The sequence below is a fragment of the Mastigoproctus giganteus genome, chromosome 9, assembly GCF_048544385.1.
Source record: "Mastigoproctus giganteus isolate SK-2022 chromosome 9, ASM4854438v1, whole genome shotgun sequence".
Classification (NCBI taxonomy): domain Eukaryota; kingdom Metazoa; phylum Arthropoda; class Arachnida; order Uropygi; family Thelyphonidae; genus Mastigoproctus; species Mastigoproctus giganteus.
The window spans coordinates 75,686,909-75,712,298 of NC_143583.1; the positions used below are offsets into that span (position 1 = coordinate 75,686,909).

General features: G+C 33.6%; 1 protein-coding gene across 2 annotated transcripts in view; it reads right to left on the reverse strand.

Annotated features, from left to right (window-relative positions):
- Nucleotides 1-3,025: 3,025 nt before the first annotated feature.
- The window catches only part of Stt3B (catalytic subunit 3B of the oligosaccharyltransferase complex), a 247,533-nt gene continuing 225,168 nt past the window's right edge, over nucleotides 3,026-25,390 (reverse strand). The window contains exons 16-18 of one of the 2 annotated variants that reach the window (XM_090381685.1): nucleotides 20,065-20,271; nucleotides 7,941-7,992; nucleotides 4,000-4,088 (exon numbers count right to left, since the gene is read on the reverse strand). In XM_090381685.1, coding sequence (XP_090237811.1) covers nucleotides 7,990-7,992; nucleotides 20,065-20,271 — 210 coding nt within the window. In that variant the 3' untranslated portion in view covers nucleotides 4,000-4,088; nucleotides 7,941-7,989. Of the gene's footprint in view, nucleotides 4,089-7,940; nucleotides 7,993-20,064; nucleotides 20,272-25,390 lie in introns of both variants that reach the window. The other variant, XM_090381684.1, reaches the window with a different exon arrangement.

Sequence of the window (25,390 nt, forward strand, 5' to 3'; positions counted from 1 at the left end):
AAAAGTGAAAAAGACCTGTGGGTAATTGTGCAGCCAGATATGAAGTTCTCTGAGCAAAAATCCATGAGCTGTCTTGGCAGCCTGTCTGCAAGGACAGATTATGGGGTTCTGTCAATGATACACAGGAACTTTGCTAGCAAGGATAAGGAGGCAATTATCCCAATGGTCAAGGCAATGGGTCAACCAGTGAAATACCACCACTTTGCTTATTGGAGCCCTGAAGTGGTGAAAGCCATGTTTAGTCTCTAGAGCAAAGTTTCCGGCATCCCCCTCCCCCCATACTTCTCCTTCAACCCATGCACGGTACTAAGTACTATAGGTTTTGATACCTTTCGTGTTTGGGGTTTTCATAAAAAAAAAAAAAAAGGCTGCATAAAGGTCTGGAAGCCTCATATTAAGAAGAATGTGGAATGTTGAATCAGGTGCAGAGAACAGAATGGCTCTTACCAGGAAATACTTCAGTTTTATAAATTGCAGCATCTGGAGACTAGACATCTGCAAGGAGATCTGACTGAGGTGTTTAAAGCCTTGAATGGATTGAGTAAGTTCAATGCTGATGGTATCCTTCATCTTGCTCAGACTACATGACAGGGCATAAACAAACTAAAGAAGGATGGTTGCAGGACAGATATATGCAGGTTTGCCTTCAGCCAGCAGGTGGTTGATTGTTGGAACAAACTTCCATTTGATGTTGTGAAAGTGGGTAGCTTAAATACATTCAAGGAAGAACTATACAAATATTATCGGAGTGAATGGATGGAGAGGTGATGTGGGAGGGTTTTTTTTTGTTAATGCTTTATAAGCCTGCTTTCTTACATCATACATACTATATAACATACAGTTTAAATGGTATACTGTGCAGTGGCTGAGAAAAATTGAAGCATTAGTTTCAGAGGGACCTTTGTAATACATGATCACACTGAAATTGCTGTTACAAATGTCTAAACCCAATTAAAAGAGAATTTGCATTCCTTACATTTTGCCTTTTTTCTTAAGGAAAAACTATAGATATCACCATCCTACTTAGCACAATTTTAAAGTATGCTGTATAATCAAATCAGATAAGATGATATCAAATAAAACTGGCAGATACTTCAATTTTCAATCACGGGGATCACATTCCGCTCCCACTGAAGCTCAAGGATTAGGCATATGTTATCCCCTATAATATCTCTGCAATCTTATAGTGAAATAAACTGACACAGACTACTTCTTCTAGAAGAGGAGATCATTAAGACTGCTTTCATGAGTTGCCACAGTATTGCATTGCTTCAAATAAAGAAACCAATATTTGCATTAAAAAAGAAAAAAACAAAGCTGATCTTTTGTAAGTTTGCATAGGGAGCTTGATTTGATTTGATTTTTAATGGCGCATTGGCAGCTAAGGCCATAATGCGCCAAGTCAGCATAGGGAGCATAAGCTGCTACCTTCATAAGGAGTGATCTCAATATTGCACTACTTCAAAGCATTTGCTGTCTGAACAGAAAGTGCTTTTAACAATAGTGAAACACTGAGGTAGTTCACACTGTGAAGGTGTCATTATCTGTACTCAAACAAATAGCAATTCTCTTCTGAATAGGGAAATGCTGTTTATTTAAATAGTTATCCTCTTAAATGTTCCTGTTCATACTCTAGCTCGACCACTAGGCAGGTCAGCGGAGTTTACAGTAAATCTTAAATCATATGGTTGTTATATTTTGACCTGTGGAATTCTGCTACCTGTTTTTTCATCAGGGCATACAATAGAGCAATTGTACTCAGTATGCGCACACGCACACTTACTTTATGGATTTTTTTTTTTTTTTGGCAGTTTTAAACCTTAATTCTGCAGGTATCTTATATAATGGCATAATTTTCAAATTTGTCCATATATGGGAGTGGGGGAACACACACAAAGTTCAATGGGTTCTCAAGCAAAAAACAAAATTAAGTTATGAATCTATTTTTGCATCTGTTTATACAAAAGACCAAATAACCAAACAAGATTATATTCACAATTTTATTGTCGTTATTTCTATATGAAGTTATGAACTTTTCAAAATCCCCTTGTAGTAAATAAACATATCGATGAAATAATTATAAGACTTCTAAAGATTCCTGCAATACAAATGACAAAAATGATTATTCTTACAATGATTCTTTATGGTATGTTGCAAATGCATGTGCACAGATGTGTATTTATGTTACTATAATTCTCTGTGTACACTATGTGCTGTATATTTACAGAATTTATTACAAAATTAAGTTTCTTTAATCATACTATGTTCTTAATATTTTTTTCATATAGAGAAGATATTCATAATGAACAATAAAAATTAAATATCATACTCAATCACTCAAAATTAATAATAACTTAAAATTAATTATAAAATGAAACCTATACAAAAAGTTCAGAGTCCGTAAAAGTTTGTGTTATATTAAGATTTCAGTTTTGAGTGGTAATAAAAACCATCCCCTCTTTAACACTGCATTGAAAATTTCCATAGCATGTAATCAATTTACATATTTCAGTGCCAAGCAGAATGGTGATATTTATAATTTACTTTGAGTCCCAAAACAAATTTTTCAAAGGTCATTTTAAAATTATTTTAATAAGTGTTTATTGCTGTCATTCAAAAGGGGTAATACCCAAAAATTCCTGTGTTTACATCAAACACAAAGTTCAGTTTAAGTTGCTTTCGGTTACTATCAAATCACTTGAAAATTATGATTTTCTCTTACATGAAAAAAGTTTTATAATTCAAGAGAGTTTTTATTCAGCTTATTCTAGTCAATCATATTCAAACTCATTATCCTAGTTAATCATAGTAAATCAAGATAATTTCCTACATGACAAAAAAAAAAAAAAAAATCTGTACACATATACATATTCTCTATCAATGTTAAATGTTTCAAATATTTATTACATTGGGAGCATGCGTAAGTGCACGTGTGTGTGAGAGAGAGAGTTATTATTACTCCAATGACTATACCATGGAATCTCTGATGTGTCAACTTACTTTTCTCAGAAAATGTTCCTAAAACTTCAACTTCAACTATTTTATTTCAAAAATATCAAGATGTCAAAGGATAACTAGAGTGAAAGCCCATTATTTTTTACAACAAAAAATAAAGATATGTTACCAAGGTAGCTCTTGAGGAAACATTGGTGTGATTAAAGTTATCGTTAAAAGTAAGTTAAAAATCATAATACTACCTCCTGTTCACAAATCATCATAAATAAAAACTTTATATAAAGGTTCTGAACACCTGCATAATGCCACTGCTAGATTTCAACTTTAAACAGTAAGCAGAATGGTACATACAGTACATAAAAGAAAAATAAATTTCAGTGGTATGGAATGTAGAAACTTAAGTTTCATGGAAATTAAATTACTGTATTTTAATCAGCACTTAAAACCACTTCTAATGACTTCTGGCTGCACACACCTAAACTGCAGGTCGACATTAAGAATCTCTGGTGATGAGAATTCATTTTTAAGAAATGTGAATTTTTCCAGTGTCTCAATAATGCTGCTATCACTCCAAAACAGTAAATGCTGTCATTAAAATTCATGTGCACAAGTATTGAACACATGCTCACATTTAAATATACTCTTCATAATTTTTTAAATCTTTTGTAGACTAGATCCAACTGTTAAGTGTCCACCCATGAATAAAAAATAGGACATTTTAAATATATGTAGTCTCTTCCCAACAAGAAACCATGACCTCTGAAACAGTGCACTAATGGAGTTTAGTTTTAAATATTCCTTTTTATGCTTTTTTGAGCATGAATGGGCGTGAATCATAGACTGGCACTTCATTTATGCATAATAGGCATAATATGAAATTGTAACATTTTCTGGTTAGAAGCTTTATCCAGATGAAGGGATTTTTATAACGGCAGTACAACAGATTTATTAGTCAATGATAGGCACTAATTTTGGTAGGGCAACCAAACAGCACCATTTTCCCAGTTGAGGACCACTCAGCAGAAGACACCAAGGTGATCTGATGAAAGTTCTTAAACAGCAGTTCTAATGATTTTCTTTCCTTTGATAACTGTTGGTCTATTTTTGATGGTTCCTTTTTTCCTTTTATTTGTCTGCAAAAAAAAAATATTTTTTTTTCTTCAATTCATCATTATTAAAACAAGAATGATCTAAAAATGATTTTGAAATATAAAGTAAAATTTTTGTAGCAGAAAAATAAATATACACCATGCTTTGTAATGACCCCCATTTTTCATAGGTATAATCATTAGTAATGGGCATAATCAAATGATTTTCATAACTGAATGATTGATAACTGACTATATGCAAATTAGTTGATTATGAAATTGATAATAGTGACAGAGCAGAAGCACTGTCCAGAACCACACCCACACACAAATATATTAAGAAAAAAAGAGGGGGGGGGAGAAAAGAAAGGATAAAAAAGATTCATGGACTAGGGCTATTGATAATTAGAGAAATCCAACAACCATGATGAATATAAGTTTAGTAATAAGATCATTAGGAAAAAGAGAAATAGAATATTTAAGAGAAACAGAAAGGTACTAAAGAGCAGGTATAATTAGTTTAGAGATAGCCAAAGGGGGAAACATTATGTTAAATATATGTAGTCTCTTCCCAACAAGAAACCATGACCTCTGAAACAGAGAATAAGCAAAAAAGATATTTCCGCATAACATGCAACCTTGGTGTCACTTATCAAACCTTGTCTTTGTTTTGAATATAAAATACATGTCATTAAGGTTCAAGTTAAAACTAAGAGAAGAAAAATAATTTAGAATTAAGGCATTAAGAAAATTAATGCATAATGGAAACTACATCAAAATGAAAGTAAAAAAAGGGGGGTATGCAGTAAGTAGTTTATAATTAGTTCCAGTTATGAACCAATTAGAACTGCATGCCTAATGCATATGCCCTCTTTTTTTACTTTCATCTTGACGTAATTTCTTCTTACATTTAGGGAGTTAACCCATCCCTAGATTAACTTTAAAATCAAAACCAATGGATAGCTCAATCTGTATTTTGCCAGATAAAACAAAAAATCTCTACTGGTTACCACAATATACATACATAAATTTAATGTCCAAAAATCAAAAATGGCAGTGCTATAATAAATGAACTTTTTTGGAGCATCTGGTAGACTCCATGCATCTGCTGACATTAACAATTTTATACAATGATAAGTGTTAAAGGTTTAAATGCTTCTGTCACATTTTAAATATAAAGCTTGTGCCTTAAAATCACCCATTAGCACTAGTATAATACAATCCATAAGAACAAATCTCAGATTATTCTAGAAGACTTGCTATAATAATATCATACTGGATAATAATGAGGGGAATTAAACTATCAGAAAAATAATGATGATGGATAATATGATTAAAATTTTATGAAAAAAATTTCATATTGTCTATGAGAGAGATTTATTACGAGCACACAGAACACCATTCACCACACTTATTTTTTTCTTATCTCTTGCTGTAGCAGAAGTGATTTCCAGGTAGGTGTTTCAGGTCCTCAATACTTGTTTCACCCATCTTAAATTTCTTCATCCATCTTTGAACACCGGTAACATCAATGAAAAAGTATTTGGGCACCCCTCCATTAATATTGTGTACTGTGTTAGAAAGTTAATTATTTGGTTTTTAGGAGCATTAGCAACTAAGGCCATATTGCTCCGGGATATGTGGTGGTCATTTCCTGACATTTCTGCATCCTCCATATTTGGTGGTGATGGACTCAAACCCCGGTCTAATCAAGAAGCGTATGCTATGCACTGCTGATCCTTCCCACCTGGCTACGGAGGTGCCCTGTGTTAGAAATTCCCCACACATAAATATCAGTTCAGACATACCAATACAAATCTCACTAATTTATGCTAATGTAGATTGCTGATCAGAACTTATACTATGAATGTGAACTAGTGATGGGATGTCACATCAGTAATCTATGTATGCAACTTCAATCCGTCTAAACACCAAAACATTGATTATGGCAAATGTTATTCAAAGACAGAGGATCACAGTTGATAACAATAAAAAAGGTATATACTGTCTCAAAGATAGTTTGTTTCATGCATTTGTTCATGAAAAATGAACATGGAGTAGGTAGAAGAGGCTACAAGAACACTTGTAAGAACATCAACTATCCATAAGGAATTGCACATAGGCCCAATATCAGTCACTAATGTAAAATAGTGTTTGAATGGTGTTCCCGATGTTCACTGTTCAAGTCCAGTGAACATCAGGAACAAGGGCACAAGGTGTTGTGGAGTGACAAATCTTGTTACACAATGTTTCATTCTGATTGCCATATCCAAGCATAGAGATTGCCCAAAGAGCACTCCTTGCTAGAGTGTATTATCTCAACATGGGGTTTGGTGGAGGTGATCTGATGGTAACAATCTGGGATGTTTTAGCTGGCTCAGACTTGATTTGTTGCCTGAAACCATACAGTTCACAACTTACTTGGATGCTTTGAATAATTATGCCCTACCCTACATTATGGTAAAAAGCAAATGCAGTTCCTCATTGACAGAATTCAAACCTAGGCCTTCTCCATGTGGCACAGAAGGCCAGCAATTATAACTGTGCTACCCATAGCAACCAAACATTCATCAGTGACAATCTGAAATCAGGAAGTTATATTGCTAAATACTTGTTTTTGGAAGGTGCCATACAATGTAATGACATTGAAGGTGGAGGTCTGGTGAACAAGAAACCAGCTGGATCAGCCAGATTATCTTGTTGATCTAAACAACATGATGAAGTATGGGTAGCACATTTTAATAAAATTAAAATGTGCTGAAATGTTCTACCCATAACCTGTTCCTACAACTGTGTCTAGAAGGCAGTACAACTTACATTACAGGTGTACAGCTATATAAACAGCTTAGTTTGATTTCCAGCAGAACAATAATAAATGAATTAACCAAAATGTATTTCATTAAATGCTTCTGTATTTAAGTCTCTTCTAGCCTTAAAACAACATTTCAAACTCATTTTGGGACATACCTCAGGTATTTTTCTGCCATTATTTCATCAATAATTAAGAATGTGGCTGAGTGGTCAGGAGTGAGAGTGCAGTTGCACATGCTCTGGGCAGACTGCATGACTGCTAAATATGGTTAATGATTGTATTCATGATTATTGTAAACTCCTCTGACTTGGTGGTTGCACCGGAGTATAAACAAGGATATTACATTCTTATTTTACACACTCCAGAAATAAAAATACCATTCTGCACTTCAGAAAAGTTGCCAGTTGAAAACATAACTGTTGGACATTAACTGAAAACACATGCAACTAACCTAATCTGACTGATCAAGCACTCTGTTGTTCTAGACCAAAATTTATGCAATATTATTTTTATTTACAACAAAAAACAGAAAAAAGGAATACAAATCATTTATTCCAGGCTATGAGGATTATTAATTCCTAATCATTAAGAAGCCATAATTTTATCTGATTAATTAAAATCAACATGTCATACATACTTTCCAATTATGTAGGTGGCCTAATACAGCTTTGGGTCAGAAAAACTTAAAAGGATTAATCAGACATGAACTGATTAACTACACAGAATACAAATAGATAACTGCAAATTAACACCACTTAAATATCAGTATTTGAAATTTTAAAGTGGAGAAGCACATCAGATGATATGAACTAATAGCAACAGTCATCAAACATCCTTCCTACATCCATTACACATTCCTAACTGTGTACAGAAAACCACATATACACAAAAACAAAATAAAACAAAAAGATAAAAAGAAAAAAATGACAGTCAGTAGATAAAACCAAATACCAAGTACATGCAAATAAGATAATTAGAAATCAATAATGTAAAAATTGAATTAGGCATACATTTCAAGCCAAGCATACTTTGGTAAGCACAACTTACAGAAAAAAAAATTTCACCTAATAACCATGCAGACTAACCTCTTAGTCTCAAAAAAGGCCTCTGACAAAATTCCAACAGCATTTAAGGTTACTGCAAAAAAAAAAAAGAGAAGAGAAAAGTGTGGAATATTATTAACACATCCTGCACATAGGTACTTCACTTTTTAAAAGGAATATTTATAGTTCAATGCCTTTTTTGTTTGTGTGTAAGTCTTTAAAACGAAAATAAAACTCAAAATATCCACTGCATATATTTTTAGAGCACTAACTTTAGGTTTCTTCAAACTTTCTCTCTCAGGATAAGAACATAGCAATTATTACAAAAATAATAAAAAAAATAAAAACCATAGTTTCATCAAACATCTTCATTGTACAGAAATTTGAATGGCACATTGTACATGAGTCAACCAGACCAAGTTTTTAATGTTTAGTGGCAAGAAAGAAGTCTGACCCACTGAACAGGGGGGGGGGACATATATGGGATGATATGAGATTCTTAAAAATGCAAAGCTTTCTGTTAATCAGGTAAATAGTGGTTGTCATATTGGGTACCATATATCTCACTACAGAAACACAAGGAAATCCAGCAATGTATAAGCTGTGTCTCTTTCTCCATACTATAAAGAGATATTTTTACACAAACTAATAACTGCTGGCAGAACTGTTCCAATTATACATCTGCAGCTGGCTCAGAATCATTCCACAAATTATTCTCATACTCACTGTGATAGCTGTCCTTTAAGCCTCAGTGTTTTTTTCTTTCCCCAACTTTCATATCAACTTAAAATCATGTAAAGGGGGTTTTCCTGTTATCCTAAGTTCCTTTGAATCAAATTATACACACTCGAGAACAGGACACTGAGTATTATAATATAAAAGGAAGGTTTTAGCTGATCACTAGTGAGCCTGTACAGTAAAAGTGTCCAGCAAACTGTCATCATATAACTTCCTAACTTCATAATAAATCATATGTAAATAATACAGATGTTTAAAGTTGTGTTACTTAGAGTTTACACATGTCAATACTGTTTGGGGGGGGGGGGGTGTTAGACTTACCTTCCTAGAAAAGGGTGGAGTAAATCAAAATCAATTTTCCATAGAAGAAAAGATACAAGACAGAATTATGATTTCAAGCAATTCCCAATGTATAACATTTAATGGATATTAAACACTTTAAATATATACAACCATACCTGCTTTCAATTTTAGATTTTGACAGTCCATTCTTATTTAGCATAATCATTTTTAGGCATGTTCACGTACTGTCCTCACCATTTACATCCACTTGTCTGTCTGTTCATTCATCTGCATTAACACCTATACTCCCGATAGACAGATTTTAATGAAATTTTACATTCAGCTCTTTTAAGAAAGATCTGTCAAGTCATCCCAAATTTCATTAAAGCAGGATAAATTAATGTCCAATTTTTGCTTTATCTGGCAATTATTATTATTATTTTTTTTCACACATCTCACATATGTTAACCATATACTGTAACTGAAGCTGTACATTAACCTTGTTGAAGTGCACTGACTAGAGCAGGGGTTCTCAACGGGGGCAATATCACCCCCAAAGGGGCACAAATTGGTTTTTGGGGGACAAAAAAAATCATGGGTATTACAATGGTTTGTGGCCCTCCCAAGTTCAACCCTACCTGATGGCATCTTATTCCTTAATTTTTAATAAAGGAATAAGATGCCATTGTGTTTTCTTTTCCCCTGAGACAACTGATTCTTAAGATATAGGTATATTATATTAGGAGTGAGTAAGAAATTTTGATAAAAGGAAGATAGTGGGCATGATCTAATTCAACCACCTTTGCTTTTCATAGGCATTAAATGCCTAGGTACTTTCAGAGGCAATGTCTCCACAATCCTTTGCATTTGTGCCTTTCTGACAGCTGCAACCATGGCAGTGGCATGATTTATTTATTATTTTGTTTCACTGGTCAATATATGAGGTGTGGATAGGATGAGGAAATGTTTCAGTCTGTTTCTACTTTCTAGGCAACAATTAATATTGATTTATTGTTTCCTTGTGGAAGCTGTTTATTTTTGATCCACAGTGCTATTGTGAGTGGCATGAGCTATGAGAGTTAAATAAAAATAGTTTATATTTTATTATTTAATTCTTTGTAGTTATTCAACCCATCATCAATCATGTTAAGTGCTGAAAAGAAAGTTTCAACAGTATCTGAATAAATATCTAGCTTATGGTTTTATTGAAAGCCCATTCGACTCAAGGCAGCCCATGTGTCTTATGTGTAACAGTTCTTTTTTCAAATGAGGCTATGAAACCATCAAGACTTTTAGATCACTTAAAAAGGAAACATCCTGATAAAGTTGGTAAACATATTGAATATTTTAAAAATTTAGAACAGAATTTTGAGCAACAGGGCACTGTTACTTCCTTATTTAAGAACACAAACAAATGATGATGGATTGATTGAGTCTTATAAAATTGCAGAAATCATTGCAAAAACTGATAGTGCTCATACAGTTGCTGAAACTGTTATATGACCTGCATTACAGACTGTAATTTCAACAATGATGCATCAAAATCCTTCCAGTATTTTAAAAGCACTGCCATTGAGCAATGATTCAATTTGAAGACGAATTGATGAGATGTCAGTTAACATTGAAGAGCAGCTAATTGACAAGCTAAAAATGAGAAAATTTTATATTCAGATTGATGAATTCTAAGTTACTGACAATAAGGCCCTTCTAATGGCATACATTCATTATTTCAATGATGAGTGTAAATTGCAAGAAGAGATTGTTTGAAAAAGCTATAGAAACTGACTGTACTGAGGCATCCATTTTTACTGCTGTAAAAACACAGTTTGATGAAAAACAAGTACCATTGGAAGACAAAGGTTTTATAGCCTACCTAAAGGAAGAATGACCCAAAGTTTGCAATACACTGAATTTTGCACCAACATCATCTGGTTGCAAAAAATATTAGTCCAGTTCTTTATCACTCTCTCAGTATTAAAACAATCAATAAAATAAAGTCACATAGCAAATATGATCGCCTTTTCAGAAAATTTTGTCTCGACAATGAAGAACAGTATGTGAGGCTTCTTTTCCATACAGAATTCAGCTGGCTTTCTAAAGGAAACTGTCTAACAAGATTTTTAAACCTCTTTGATATGATAATTAGTTTTTTTAGAAAGCGAACAAGACACAGATTTAGCAAAGAAGATCAGCAAACACAAAAACAACATATACTATATGGCTTGGATTTTTTCAAAAACTTAATGAAGTATCACTTCAATTTCAGGGGGAAATTAATTATGGTGATAGACTGCAAACATGTATTAAAAGTTCTCACTGAAAAACTGGAAATATTTTAAAGCAATTCAATGAGAAAACAATTTCATGGTATGCAAGGGTTAGCTGAAATCAATGAATCTCTCACTGAGAATGATCTTAAGAATTATTCAGATCATTTGTGTTGTTTAAAAGGTGAAATGAAAAATAGATTTTCAGATTGATTTTCTTTTGAAGTGAAGTTGTGGATGTTAGATCGAATTGGAGTGTTGCCAGGTCTGCTAGCGAAGAAATTCAAGAACTCATTGAATTAAAATGTAACAAAGAATGCATATATAAATTAGAAAAAAGTGGAATGGATGAGGTATGGTATTAAAAAACAACTAAACTTCTTTATCCAACAATGTGGTCTGAAATGGCCAAAGTACTTCTTTGGTTTCCAACATCTTAAATGGTTGAAAGTGGTTTTAGTTTAGTAAAAAAAAGAAAATTAACAAAAGAAAGAAACAGAACTGATATATGTTCAAGAGGATAACACTAGAATTAAACTTACGAACAATCACACCGAACATTGAAATTTTAGTTAAGAAGCATCAGGCTCAGGGATCCCATTGAATAAAAATTGTCTAAAAAAGCCCTTTAGGGGGAAATAATTAAAAAAGGTTGAGAAACAATGGACTAGAAGGATGAATGGTCCGTGTGGTGGATGCACAGAAAATAAAAATTCTTGGTTTAAAGTATGCATATGAAGGTACCATCTTGTACAAATTAATGTGAACAAAATGGGAATTTTGGTATATTGTCTTTTGTTAACAGCTATTTATAACTTTATTTTCATTTGTTTCTTTATGGGATTGCTTGATGTCCTATTAAATCAATGTTTGTTTTAAGAAAGAATTCAATGATTTATGCATAAAGCTATGTTTTTAAATAGAAATCCTGAGATGGGCTTTAGTTTTTCATAGATTTTTCACTGCAGAAATGGAGTTGACTCTATATAACAAAATAATCAAGCTGAAACAGATTCAATTTCATCTCAAAGAAAAGACTGATATGTCTGATCCTTATATGTCTGACTTATAAAAATACTGCTGAAACTGGTGTGAAAATACACAATTAAACCAAGTTTAACTGCAGATTTCTGGAGGTTGGTTGGAGAGCTCATAAAACAATCAAAAGGCAACTTTTGATTCAAGCTGTGAATTAAAAATACTGGACTAGAGAAGATTGAAGAAAAGTTCCCATTTCTGATGAAAACCATTTTGAGGTGCAGGGAATGAGATTTATGCATCTAAGAAGGTCACAGATGGTTAGTTTTTTATGGTGCAAAAAATGACCTGGGTTATAATGTGCCATGTCACAGTTAAAGCTTAAAAAAAGGTTACCTCGTCAAAAGGTTATACATATACATCAATAAGTAAAATTCAGTATAATGGCAAAAACAAAAATTGTTCTATATTATATAAGTGTATACTTATAAAAAAAAACTGCTGCCAACATGGTCATTGTCAGATAATATCTGATTGATGGTCAGATGAAGAAAGTGTATCAGCTAAGCATATGTAGCAGACTATTAAACAGTTTATTTAAAAAAGTTTTGGGGTTGTTTTCATATCAAGATACTGGATCCCTTGTATTTATAGATGGAATGATGGATGACAAATACTGTACAAAGAAAGAGACAATGATTTGTGTTGTGATAAAAGTGTGGTTCTCTCATCCAAAAATAAATGAAACTTGCAAAAATATTAATCGATTCCATGCCAAAGTGAGTAAAGATTTCTCTGTTCACATCGCACTTTCACAGTTCATAGTTTTTTTGTTTTTTTTTTAATGAATTACTGCTAATTCTTATTAATTATGAAGAGCCATGAAACATTATATTTCAATTTTTATTAAAATATCAGGAGGAAATAAGAAAATTACAAAAATGTTGACTAAATATTACATTGTGAGGTATATGTTACTGTTTATTTGATTAAATTATAGTGTATGAAATCTGGAGGGGAAAAGTAAAGTATGTTACGAAAATATCAGGTAAATATTATTTGAGGTAAGTGCAGTGAAGTGGAAAAAATTACTTTTATATATTATTAGTTAATTAATTAGTAGTACAATAATTCATTATTTACTTTTCAATTCTATTAATCACAGAAAATGAAAAATTTCAATTTCATAAAATTGAAAAATGAACACACCTGAAATGTGATGCACTGCATACATTTCCTAAATTGTTCTCTTTGCTTTTGCTTCTAATTTTAATAGTATTTCTGCTATATTTCTTTAAATACCATCACTTCAGTCGACATTTTTATCAATCACTTCTAAAGAGCCAACAGCAATGAAAACCGAGTAAAAATACTAAAAAAAAAGATGCTTAGCATGAGTGCACCATAAGGCAGACTGATGGGGAGACATCTGTGTTAGAATCAGCCTAATAATACGTGCAGGTTAGGCTGTTTTAAGTAATAGACGTTTTATTTTATAAGACTATTATTGTTAAAGAATGAAATATTATTCAAAAATGCTTGAAATCAAAAAATTACAAAGACATTTAGAATTGGAGAATATCACAAGACAGACTGATTGCATAAAACATGTTTGATTGTGTGCATAACTATTAACATCATCTGTAAATGTGTGAATTAGACTGTTATAAGTGATCACATGGATGTATACACTAACCATAGAAAGAAAGTTTTACAAAATATTATATCAAGAGAAACTGTTAACTTATTGTAGTAATGTGTATTTATCTAATGTAATGAATAATAATGAGGGTACTTGGTTAGTTTCTAATACAGAGAAATCACCCTCTCACATTTTTATAATGTTTCAGAAATCAGACAGGTTTAAAAATCAAAAACAAAATATGATTTTCGATCATTTGAATTTAGAATCGTGTTATGTTGTATAATCTTGTATATGTAAGATTATATACAAGTTTTTTATTCGCAGGAATAAAAGATATGCATTGTGATGAATATCTTGATTATTTTCAGTTCAAAAACATATATCCAATAATACATTTTGATGTTAGCAAGCATTCTGATGTTAACATCAAATCTATTGCAGTTTTATTTCAGAGAAATTAAAAAAACAATGAAATTATTGAATATACTGTTTAATTTTATCTTAAAAGAAGGAAAGTTACAATTATTGGATAAAGAGACAGTTATTCAATTGAAAAAAATAAAAATAAAAATAATAAATAAAAATAATTAAATGAAAATTCCTGAAGACCATCCCTTTAAACCTAATACTGGAAAATGGGATGAATTGTCTAGAGACCTAATTTCTCTGAGCAGTTAGCTATACAACTTAAGGATTACCTCAACTGGAAATTATTTCTAAAGAAAAAAAATCTCACAGAAAGCTTTATAGAAGAATTTCACGAAAAGACTGGAATCTAATATCTAAACATCATGACTTCCCCTTAACAATGCATGGACAAACCCATGCTGTGTCTGAGCATTAACTGAAGTTTTGTCTAGATGATCCTACAATGCTTCTTTAACCAGTGCCTCCATTAATATCCCAGGAACAGAATTTAAACTAACAGGTCTGTAATTACCTGTGTCTCCCTTTGATCCTCCTTTGTGGATTGGGGTCAACATTTGCACATCTCCAGTCCATGGGTACCTCAAATAATTATGGCTAAGGGTTTGCTTACTTCCTTTGCTGCCTCCTTTAATATAACTGGATAGATTCCATCCACCCCAGGTGCCTTTTTTATGTTTATCTTCAACAATTTCTCCTCCACTTTACTCTCAGTTATTACAAGATTATCTAGCTTACTGCCAGAGTTTAATACACCTCTGGCATTCCTTCCCTGAATAATTTCTCATGTGTGAATGTAGATGCAAAATATTCATTTAGTCTGTTAACTACCTGAGTAGGATCATCAACAGTTGAACCATTGATATCAAGTGGACCAATCTGATTCATCCCCTTCCTTCTAGAGTTTACATAAGTAAAGAATTCCTTGCTGTTTTTCTTTGTATTCTTTGCCAAATATCTCTCATAAATGCCTTTGTCTGCCTAGCCTCCTTTGTGACTTGGTTACAGACCAGCTTATATCTACTGTAGGCTTCCAATCACCCTTTAATTTATACGCATTCCATGCATTTTTCTTCTCTGTTACATGTCTAATTAGTTCATCTGACATCCATTTAGGCCTAAGCCTTGAACAATATTGTTTAGTTGGTATGAAAAGCCTAGTAGCTTCCAAGATTAATTCTTTGAATGCTTCCCATTTTGAGTTTGCTGTTGGCAACATCGTCAGCTGATCCCACTGTACCGAATTTAAAAACTGTCTGAGACCCCTGTAGTCACCTTTACAAAATCAAAATGCCTTCCCTTTAGCCTTGATGATAGTCACATCTTTAAGTAACTCCCACATCAGTACATTGTGCTCATGGTCACCCAGTGGTTCCTTTATCTGCAAATTCTTAACGCATGAATAATCACTGCTGATAATCAGATCAAGAGCATTACTCCCTGTGGTTGCCCCTCGAACATGTTGCTGTAGAAAACAGTCATCTAATAAATCCACAAAAGTCTTGCTAGTGTGCGAGTGACGAACCACAAGTTCCAGTCAATATCTGGAAAGTTAAAATCCTCCATTATAAGACATTCTGATTTACTGGCCCACTATTTCTCTGCACAATTGCTCATTATACTCATCAGGCCTATAACAACACACACCTACTTTCATTTTTCCTTTCCCAATGCTTATGTCACACCAAACTGAACATTGCATTGTCAACCAACATCAATTAGATGCACTTTCTTAGATTATGTGTTTATTAACTAACAGCATAACCCCTCCTCCCTTCCTGTCCTGTCTATCCTTTCTGTACACATTGTACTCCCCAAATTCTAATTCTGCACTGTTTATGTCTATGTGATACCACATCTCTGATATCCCAACAATATCTGCCTTTGATGTCTTGACCAGCACCTCAAATTCATCAAATTTATTAACTATACTCTTAGCATTGGTGTACATGTACATATACATGCACCTGTATCTACTCTTAGTAACCCTAACACAGCCCACGTATTTACTTGTTCCACTATGAGTCCCAGCAGTCCTGGAAATCCCCATTGCTTTTCTTTCCAAGCTGCTGCTCATTCTAATAGAAGCAGTGCAAGAATCAATTTTGCCTCTGCCTGAGGCCACTGTTAACCTTTTAGACTTGGGGGTGGGGGAAGTTAGCCCCAAGCTAGCAGTTTTTCGACCCACCTAACTATGCCTCGATAGCATCAGCAAATATTCTTGCACCCTTTCTATTTAAGTGTATCCCATCCCTGTAGAAGCAGTCTCTCCTGTTAACAAGCACAGACCAGGCTGAGAAAAATTCTATCCCTTGAGCCTTGCACTATCTCTCCAGGGCCGAATTTATCGACAAGGCTCTCATCATATACTCCCTCCTATCATGTCTGGGCAGAATTGCAGACACTTTCACATTCAACCCTAACTCGCGACTTTTTTTCAACATTGACCTGTATTTGTTGAGTAAATCTGCAAATCTCTTACTCTTAATGTCATTAATTCTAACGTGTACAACAATATCACCTTTTGTGCCCACAAAAGATATCTGCTCTACAACATTATCAACTTTTGCCCATGGCAAACATACCCTTCTTGCATAGTATATTCCCAGTCTTCCTAACAATAGAGTCACCAACAATAACTAGTTCCTTTGGGACTAGCGCATTCTGCCTTGGGGATTGCCTTTGTGTTGCCTAATGCACAGGAGTGAGCTCTGCCATTGAGCTGGGCAGCTGAGAGCTTGATAGGTCCCTCATTAATTTCTTCGAGAGCGTTTACCCTACACCTCGGGCTCTCATAAAAGCCCATCAGAATGCTGAGCTGAGATGGTGCCTAATTTCTTAACACTCTAGACACCTAGCACACACAAAGGCATCCTACTTGGCTAGATCATGTCTGTTTTAGAAAGGTCGGCAAACATTTCACATTTCGCACATTTTTTGAGACTACGATGCATTGAAGAATTGCCACCTTCATTTCTCCCCCGAGTCAGTACTCTCACTAGTCTATGATCTTTGCTTCATAGCTCTAGTCTGGGTCATGATTTCCATTTAAATACAATTTAATTAACAATGAAGTTTAATAAGATTAATAATATTTTTTGAATAACTGATAATACTATAATAAGCTAACAGATTCCTGATACAGTGCTTCGTATTATGCCATCTAGTTTTACTTTATACCTTAGGCTATCAGTTCGAGATATACAGGTGTTTCAAAAGTGATGGTCAATAATTTAAAGGTGAACTGCACATACAACATGCAAAAAAGCCTAGTAAACATGGGTCCTTAAGCGAATCATTTTCGAGATATTGCACATTTCTAGTTGGGATCCATGACTGACAAGGTAAACTGTACAGAGCTGGGATCCACCACTGACTTGTTTGTTTGCTACGTCTGTGAGACATAGCAGGCATACTAGTACTTGTCAAAGGATAGTCAACATACAAAGAGGTTACAGCAATGAAGAGTATGCGGACATACACTTCATGTATGGTAAACCCAATGCAGTGCGCTCCAGACTGCACATTTGTACCAAGAAGAATTTCCCAGCCGAAGGCAGCCCAACAGGTGCACATTCATCAGAGTAAATCAACACCTTAGAGAACATGGGCGCTTCGCACGTGGAATACGAGCAGGTAGGCCCAGAAGCATAACACCTGATGTTGAGGAAAGGGTGTTAGTAAAAACATCCTGTAACATGTAACATCTCTAAAATCCTGTGGTTTTGAAACGAAAAATTAAAAATGTATCATCTTATGTTTAATAAAACCACCCTTAGCAAAGGATTCACAGCTTTTTGCTAAACTAGTGCTCCCATAGTCAGTGGCGAATCTTAACAGAAAATGTGCATTATCTTGAAAACGGTTCATTTGCGGCACGACGTTCACTGCGATTTTTGCTTATTTTAATTTGTACTTTTCACCTTTAAATTATTTACCATTTTTGAAACACCCTGTATATACGTTACACTATTTCTTATTGACTACAATATGGCGTCTAGATCAACAATATTGGTGCCAACACTGGGAGTCGTAACTTCCAAAAATCTCTAGTTAAATTCAAAATAACAAGCTAACAAACGCTACTAAAACTATTTAATACCTCTGTAAAACACAATGCAGTATATGTTAATTAACAAAGAATATGGTAAAAATTAAAAATACTTATCCCTTTACAGCAGCCAAAAACCCACCGACTGTTCTCTTCTGAGACCAGAGCACCCTGATGATTAGTCTGTGTATCCGCCCAAGCTAGCAAGTTTTCTGACCCATCTAATTCTGCCTCAATAGCATCAGCAAATATTCTTGCCTCTCTTTCTGTTTAAGTGTATCCCATCACTGTAGAAGCAGTCTCTCCTGTTAACAAGCACAGACCAGGTTGAGAAAAAGTCTACTCCTTGAGCACAATCTCTCCACAGCCGAATTGACCGACAAGGCTCTCATCATATACTCTCTCCTATCATGTCTGGGCAGAGTTGCAGACACTTTCAAATTCAATCCTAACTCGTACTTGTTAAGTAATTCCGTCAGTCTCCTACTCTTAATATCAAATTAATGTTTGAAATGTTTGTTTATAACAATGTGCAAATTATCTTGAAATTTCTAGTATATCTTTTATCTGTGTTTCCAAGAAATATCATACACAGTTAACAGATGGCAACACAAAAATAACTGAAAATTGGAGGAGACTGCATCTTCTAAACTAGCTATAACAGTACAAGCATATTCTGTAAATCTACCCATACTCTGACAGGAGTTCACACACTACAAAGTTATTTCACAAATTCGCATGAGCAGGATGACTGTAGAAATTTGCCTATACTCTCTCAGGAGATACAGAACAAGATGATGCTTAAATAATAGCATAATATTGACTGTGGCAGCCACGCTGGCTATAAAAAGCAAAGACAAAAGGAATCATCTTTCAAGGAGGAACTAAGGTTGAATGTTAAAACAACAGTGTTTCATACAAATATATTACACAAACTTTAATAATTTTTAACAGGGATATTATAAAAATTCTTGCCACAACTGATAAAACTGAAGAAATAAGGACTTTAATAAAATAAATAATAATTAAAACTCAATAGATTAAAAGCATAATGGCAGCTATGGATTGGTAAAGAGTATAAAGGAGCACACTGCTCCAACACTACTAGAAGTATAATATTTGTATTTGTTACTTTTAATTTACTCTACATCTATATTCTTATCATCATTATATCATGTTTATCACATATTACACATATGAAGTTGCTATACGGTTCTAAATGAGCTGTTAGGGAACAATTTTATAATGCAGCATATTTTTTTGTTTTCAGTTGTTTACAATACATTGCAATGAAGGATTTTATATACCATTAGTAATACTGTTTTCTAAATAAAATTCTTGCCCTTTTATTCAAATTATTAATAAAAATGACATGTCAATTCATTTTAAAGCTAAAGAATGGCCTTTGATAAATACTTAAGAATGTCAATTTTACTTGGGGCAGGTGCGTTTTAATAAAGGAATATGCTTTAGTTCTGAAATTTGAATACGGCTGCAGGATCTTTTTTTGGAATGTTACTTTACTGAAACCTACCAAAGTCTCAGATAGCTTTACAGAAGATTTTGTCAATTCAATCAAATGTTTAAAAGAATTCTGTTGACAGTTTAGTTCTGAAAAAAAAAAAAAAAAAAAAAAAAAAAGTAACTTTCCTTGTGAGATGTAGCCATCCCAGTCAAAATATGGTAGAACTAAATTCTTATATGCAATTTAAAACAGAAACAGTATAATGGCATAAAATAATACACAGAGATGTCATTGGAGCATATTCAATACATTACCTTTTTTGAAACAAAAATGTGCTTGGGCTTAACTTTCCTTTCACTGTATGGAACACGAGGACGATTTTCTGGTTTTTTTACACGATAGATGCGTACTAACCAATGTTCTGTAGTATATGCTTCTTCAAGATGCTCCAACTGGAAATTTTTGTTGCCAATTTCCATATTTCGTGTGCGGTCAAACCCTGATGGCGTCCTAAAGTCAAGCTATAAATGGTATTATTCATTAATAATTTTAGAAATTTATCAACATGAGACAATTTTTAAAAAAATTGTCATTAAAATATTTGAAAACTTGAATTATAATATATACATTAATTGTACAGTCTTCTCCCACACTTTATTTAACCTCTACATCAATATTTGGTATGCACATCAGGTTTCTGGGAGCATTGGCAAGAGGAGTCTGTCAGCAGGTAAGAATTTAATCTCATGTTTTCTATTGTAATGGCAATTCAAAACTTAATATGCAAAGGTGAGTTGGAGAGTTACCTACAGGAGGAGGGAAATGCATAGGTTGTCTATTTCCTTTTCTCTTATTATTTAATTATTTTAATTAAATAAAATAATTATTTTATTTTATTTTTTTGGCTGGTGCAGCATAAGACTTCCTTGCACCATATGACCCTTATTAATACTAATCTATATTCTTATCATTATATATTTAATCCATTAAGTTAGAGCAAGAATTATTTTATAAATGAAGTTATCATTATAACTTTATCGTGTATTACAAAACTAGGACTGCAAAGTATCAAAATTATAGAGAATACAAATATTTCAAAAGCACATTTTAGTTAACATGATTGCAAACAATAACAAAGTTTAGTTACATTAAATACAGTCTATCATAACTTAAGTCATAGGATACTTGATTATATAAAAAGCGTATTTATTTATGCAAAGAAGTTAGTAACATGTTGATCAGCTTTAGCTGTAATGACTGCTTCAATGCATAACAGAAAACTGATAATTATTGGTAGAAAGCTAGCAGTGTTATGTTTGTTTCTTCTTTAAAGTATGCATATGCTCCACTTATGAAGAGGACAGTCTTTGCCTTGCCTATAATTCTGCATTCCAATTCAGAATTATAGAGAATACAAATATTTCAAAAGCACATTTTAGTTAACATGATTGCAAACAATAACAAAGTTTAGTTACATTTAATACAATCTATCATAACTTTAAACTTCCATTAAACTGTCACAATGCCAAAATCACACAGAATTATCCAGAACATCAATATGCAAAGAAGCATATTTACAAACGTTAATAACTTCTTACAACATGCTATTAACTTCTTTGCAAAGAAGCATTTGTGGTTCCAAACACAGGCCCCCAGAGCTGGTCCATACAATTGGACCAAGCACATTACAAATATTGTTTCCTCTACATCTAAAAAACTTGGTTTTCTCTTTCGTTCTTTGCGTTACTTTTCTTTCAAACAGCTATTCACTCTGTACAAATCGCAAATCGCTTTACCATGGAATGTTGTTCTCATATCTGGGGTGGTGTCCCCAAAACCTCTTTCAGGCTTCTTGATTCCGTTCAGAAGAGGGCAGTTAGGTTAATTAATGATTCATCTCTAACAGAGTCTCTCCACTCGCTGTCTCATAGACGTACTGTTTCTGCTGCATGCCTTTTCTACAGATACTTCCATGGGCACTGTTCTTCTGAATTGGCTTCTATAATTCCCGCTCTCTCTTTCAAAACAGTCTGAACACCTGCCGCCATCAGCCAACATCCATTTACTGTCCAACTTCAAACCCATAGAACCAACTTTTCATCTTCCTCGTTTATTCATTCAACTGCCGTTTTCTGGAACAACCTTCCTTCATACGTATTTCCTGAAAATTACAATCTACAGAAGTTCAAGTCCAATGTCAACAAATATCTTCTTTCGTCTTCTCAACCTCCAACCCAAGCACGGTACTAAGTACTATAGGTTCTAATACCTCTCATGTTTGGGGTTTCTCTAAGAAAAAAAAAAAAAAAAAAAAAATACAAGAACCATCCCTAAACCATGACAGCTCCTCTTCCTAAATTCATAAAGCACAGTTGATAAGCATTCTCCAGTCTCAAATGTATCCATCTGAAAGTACATGATTTTCAGTTGGCAGCATGAATTGCTGCTTCACATTTGAGCTTTGGTATGCCTTGCACCAAACCAATCAATGGATTTGTTTTTGTTGTCAAAGGCTTGTAGGCTGTAACTTTTCCACAAACATTCATGGCATACAGCTCTGCTGTAGAAAGGCAAGGCTGTCTGTGACAGATTGTGGCTCCAAACTCCAACTCTCTAGGGTTTGGTGGAAAGATGAAATAATCAACAGTCTCAAGGCAAGTTCACTGCTCTAAGTCAGTATTTTTCATCTATATGGTTATTTCTTGGTATCACTATCACTTCTAACTCTTATTTCAATATTGACAAGTTAACATTTAGCAATATGCACATTGCCTTTTTCTGCATTTGCCAAAAATGCAGCAGCAGCATTGTCTGTCACCTTCAAGAGTGGCCATCCAATTCTACTTTAGGCTTTATAAAGATCTCTACCTCAACCAATGTGGTGGAAAATTTATTCCAATGATCCAACATGCTACCTCCCCACACCAAAAACACACACACATCATGAGATCTAACCTTCTGTTACTCCACAAAATTTTGAATTGGTGGTCCCTGGTTATTCTGACTTATTCAGTTTTTCAATTCTTTTTTGCTTGCTTCTGTAAGGTCATCCATGATCTGTATGCCCTGCTAATAATTATAATTACATTTATTGGCATAATTTATTAGGTCTTATCCTTGCTGCAAAATTTCGTTCTCAACCCGTGTTCTATATAGCACACATGCACCATAGTATACAGGGCATGTTGAAAACAGAAGCAAGAACATTGCCGTCTTTCTCATAATTTCGGTAGATGACCTCTGACGAAGACACTGCAATGTAGTCTTATTTTGCTAACTATTTGTCTCTTTTTCATATCGTACTTGGTTACTTCATCCTACCATATATCACTACATTTCTTATCCATTCCTTCAAGTTCACTTCATGTATACTGTAGATTCAATAGTATTAAACACAAAAGCTTCTTCACACTTTTTTCATACCAATATGTATATACATTACGGCTGTAGGGCACGTTTGCTTTTGCAATGTCCCTGATCCATAATTAATGTTATCTTCCTTTTCACTACAATTACTCTTGACCCTCTACTCTTACTTATTTTCTTAATACTATTTTATATATATACAGCAGACTCAATTTACCGGGATCGGATTAGCTGGGACACTTCGACTCCAAATTAAAAAAAAAAAAAAAACCTGAAATCAAGTAATAACTAGAATAGGTTCTGTTATTGCAAAACATCTGTATAAACAGATGTTTTGCAATAACAGAACCTATTTTGTTGCTTTCTTGTTGCTCATTTAAGACTTGCAAAACATCTGTATAAACAGATGTTTTGCAAGTCGTAAATGAGCAACAAGAAACAGTGTTATAACTCGTCATTAGGAGATTATTGTGTCTATTATCTTGCAAACCCCAATATCTTCACACCTGTCGCTAAAAAAAAAAAAAAAAAAAATTTAATTTGTTTCAATCTGTTGCGTCAATTATGTTCCATCACATTGCAAAAGGACAAATCACTAAAAAAAAAAAAAAAAAAACCGAGACCAATTTTTAGTTTGTTTTAGTGCGTTGCGTCGATTGTTGCGTTCCATCACACCACAAAAGGACAAATTTTGTTTCAAAAGGTTGAAAACCGTGCATCCGTTAAATCTCTAAAGAACCATTATAATGTTGGTAACCAAACCATACATGTCATTTTAAAAAATAAAAGGAAGCTAAATAAAGGGTCAATTTTAAATCATTAGATTTAAAATAAAGGGAAACATCATATTGGACATGCAAGTAGTACACAATTTTTTTTTTTTTTTTTTTTTTAATCTATCGCCATACTTTTTACGTAAGTTGCTGAACATTTTTCGATACAGTAAGTCCCCGACTTCTGTAACGTTTTTTATATATTTTTTTATATGACTGAAGATTTCAGTCACACACATTTCACTATAATAACTTAAAAACCCACAGAATTCCAGCTATCAATATTATTGCAAACGCAATAAGATCAAGTTTACTACCCGTTTATAATTAGATGCACTAACAGAAAAGCCCAATAAACTGGAAAGTGCATATTGTTTTTATGGCAATGACCTCCAGAAACGTGTTTTAGTAAAATGGCAGTTCGCATGGGGTGATAATAGTGAGTTTGCCTTAACCCTGTGAAATTCTTTTCAGAAAATTTTGTTATCATGGTGCCTACTAAGAGAAAAGTGACAGCGGTACTAGTAAATCTATCAAGAAAAGGAAAGCGATCGAGTGGGATCAGAAAATTAAAATAATGATGTATGAAAATGGTCAAACATCAACAAATATCGTGCACAATTCAGATTTGTCAGTGGTAACGGTGAACACAATCATAAAGGAGAACAGAATACCAGAAGCAGTGAAGCGATTGGCACTAATGACGTCAACTATAATAATAACCAAGGCTACAAAATATAGGTAGTTCTCGACTTTACGAGTTAATTCGTTCCTAGCACACGCTCGTAAAGCAGGAAGTTATTTCCCATAGACAAAGTTAAAATAGGGGTTACGTTATCAACAATGAAATTAGTTAGCTAATTAGTTTATGTTTAAACAATGATTGATTTATCCAAAGAAATGAAACCGTAGCCTGTAAAATCAAGCTAATTATAACAGAGAAATTAATTACGACTTACAAATGTTAAAGAATGTTTATCCTTCGTCATCATCGACTAAATGCACACTCGTTGATCACTCATTATTGGCACAGCACTCGGTGTGTTGCATGAGAAGTCGTCTTCTTCAGAAATGTTTCAAGAGGCTTTTGTTTCCAAGATAATCTATTTTCTTTATAAATTTCACAATATCATGCATAAGCATTTTTTAGCGGCACACACAAATTGCAACTAACACGATTCGCGTAGAGTAACAAGTTTACGAAGCTTAAAAAAGGAATGAAGAGAAGATTCTGAATTTGTTTTTTATATGATTGAAGATTTCAGTAAAGGTGAAACACATTTCACCATAATAACATAAAAAAAAACCACACAATTCCAGCTATCGGTATTTTCACAAATGCAAGAAGATCGAGTTTACTACCCATTTATAATTGCTTGCAGTAAGAGAAAAACCCAATAAACCGGAAAGTGCAAATTGTTTTATGGTTGTGACCTCCAGAAATGTGCTTTAGAAAAATATCGCAAAGGTGTTTAAAATTGATTCTTATAACAGAACATAG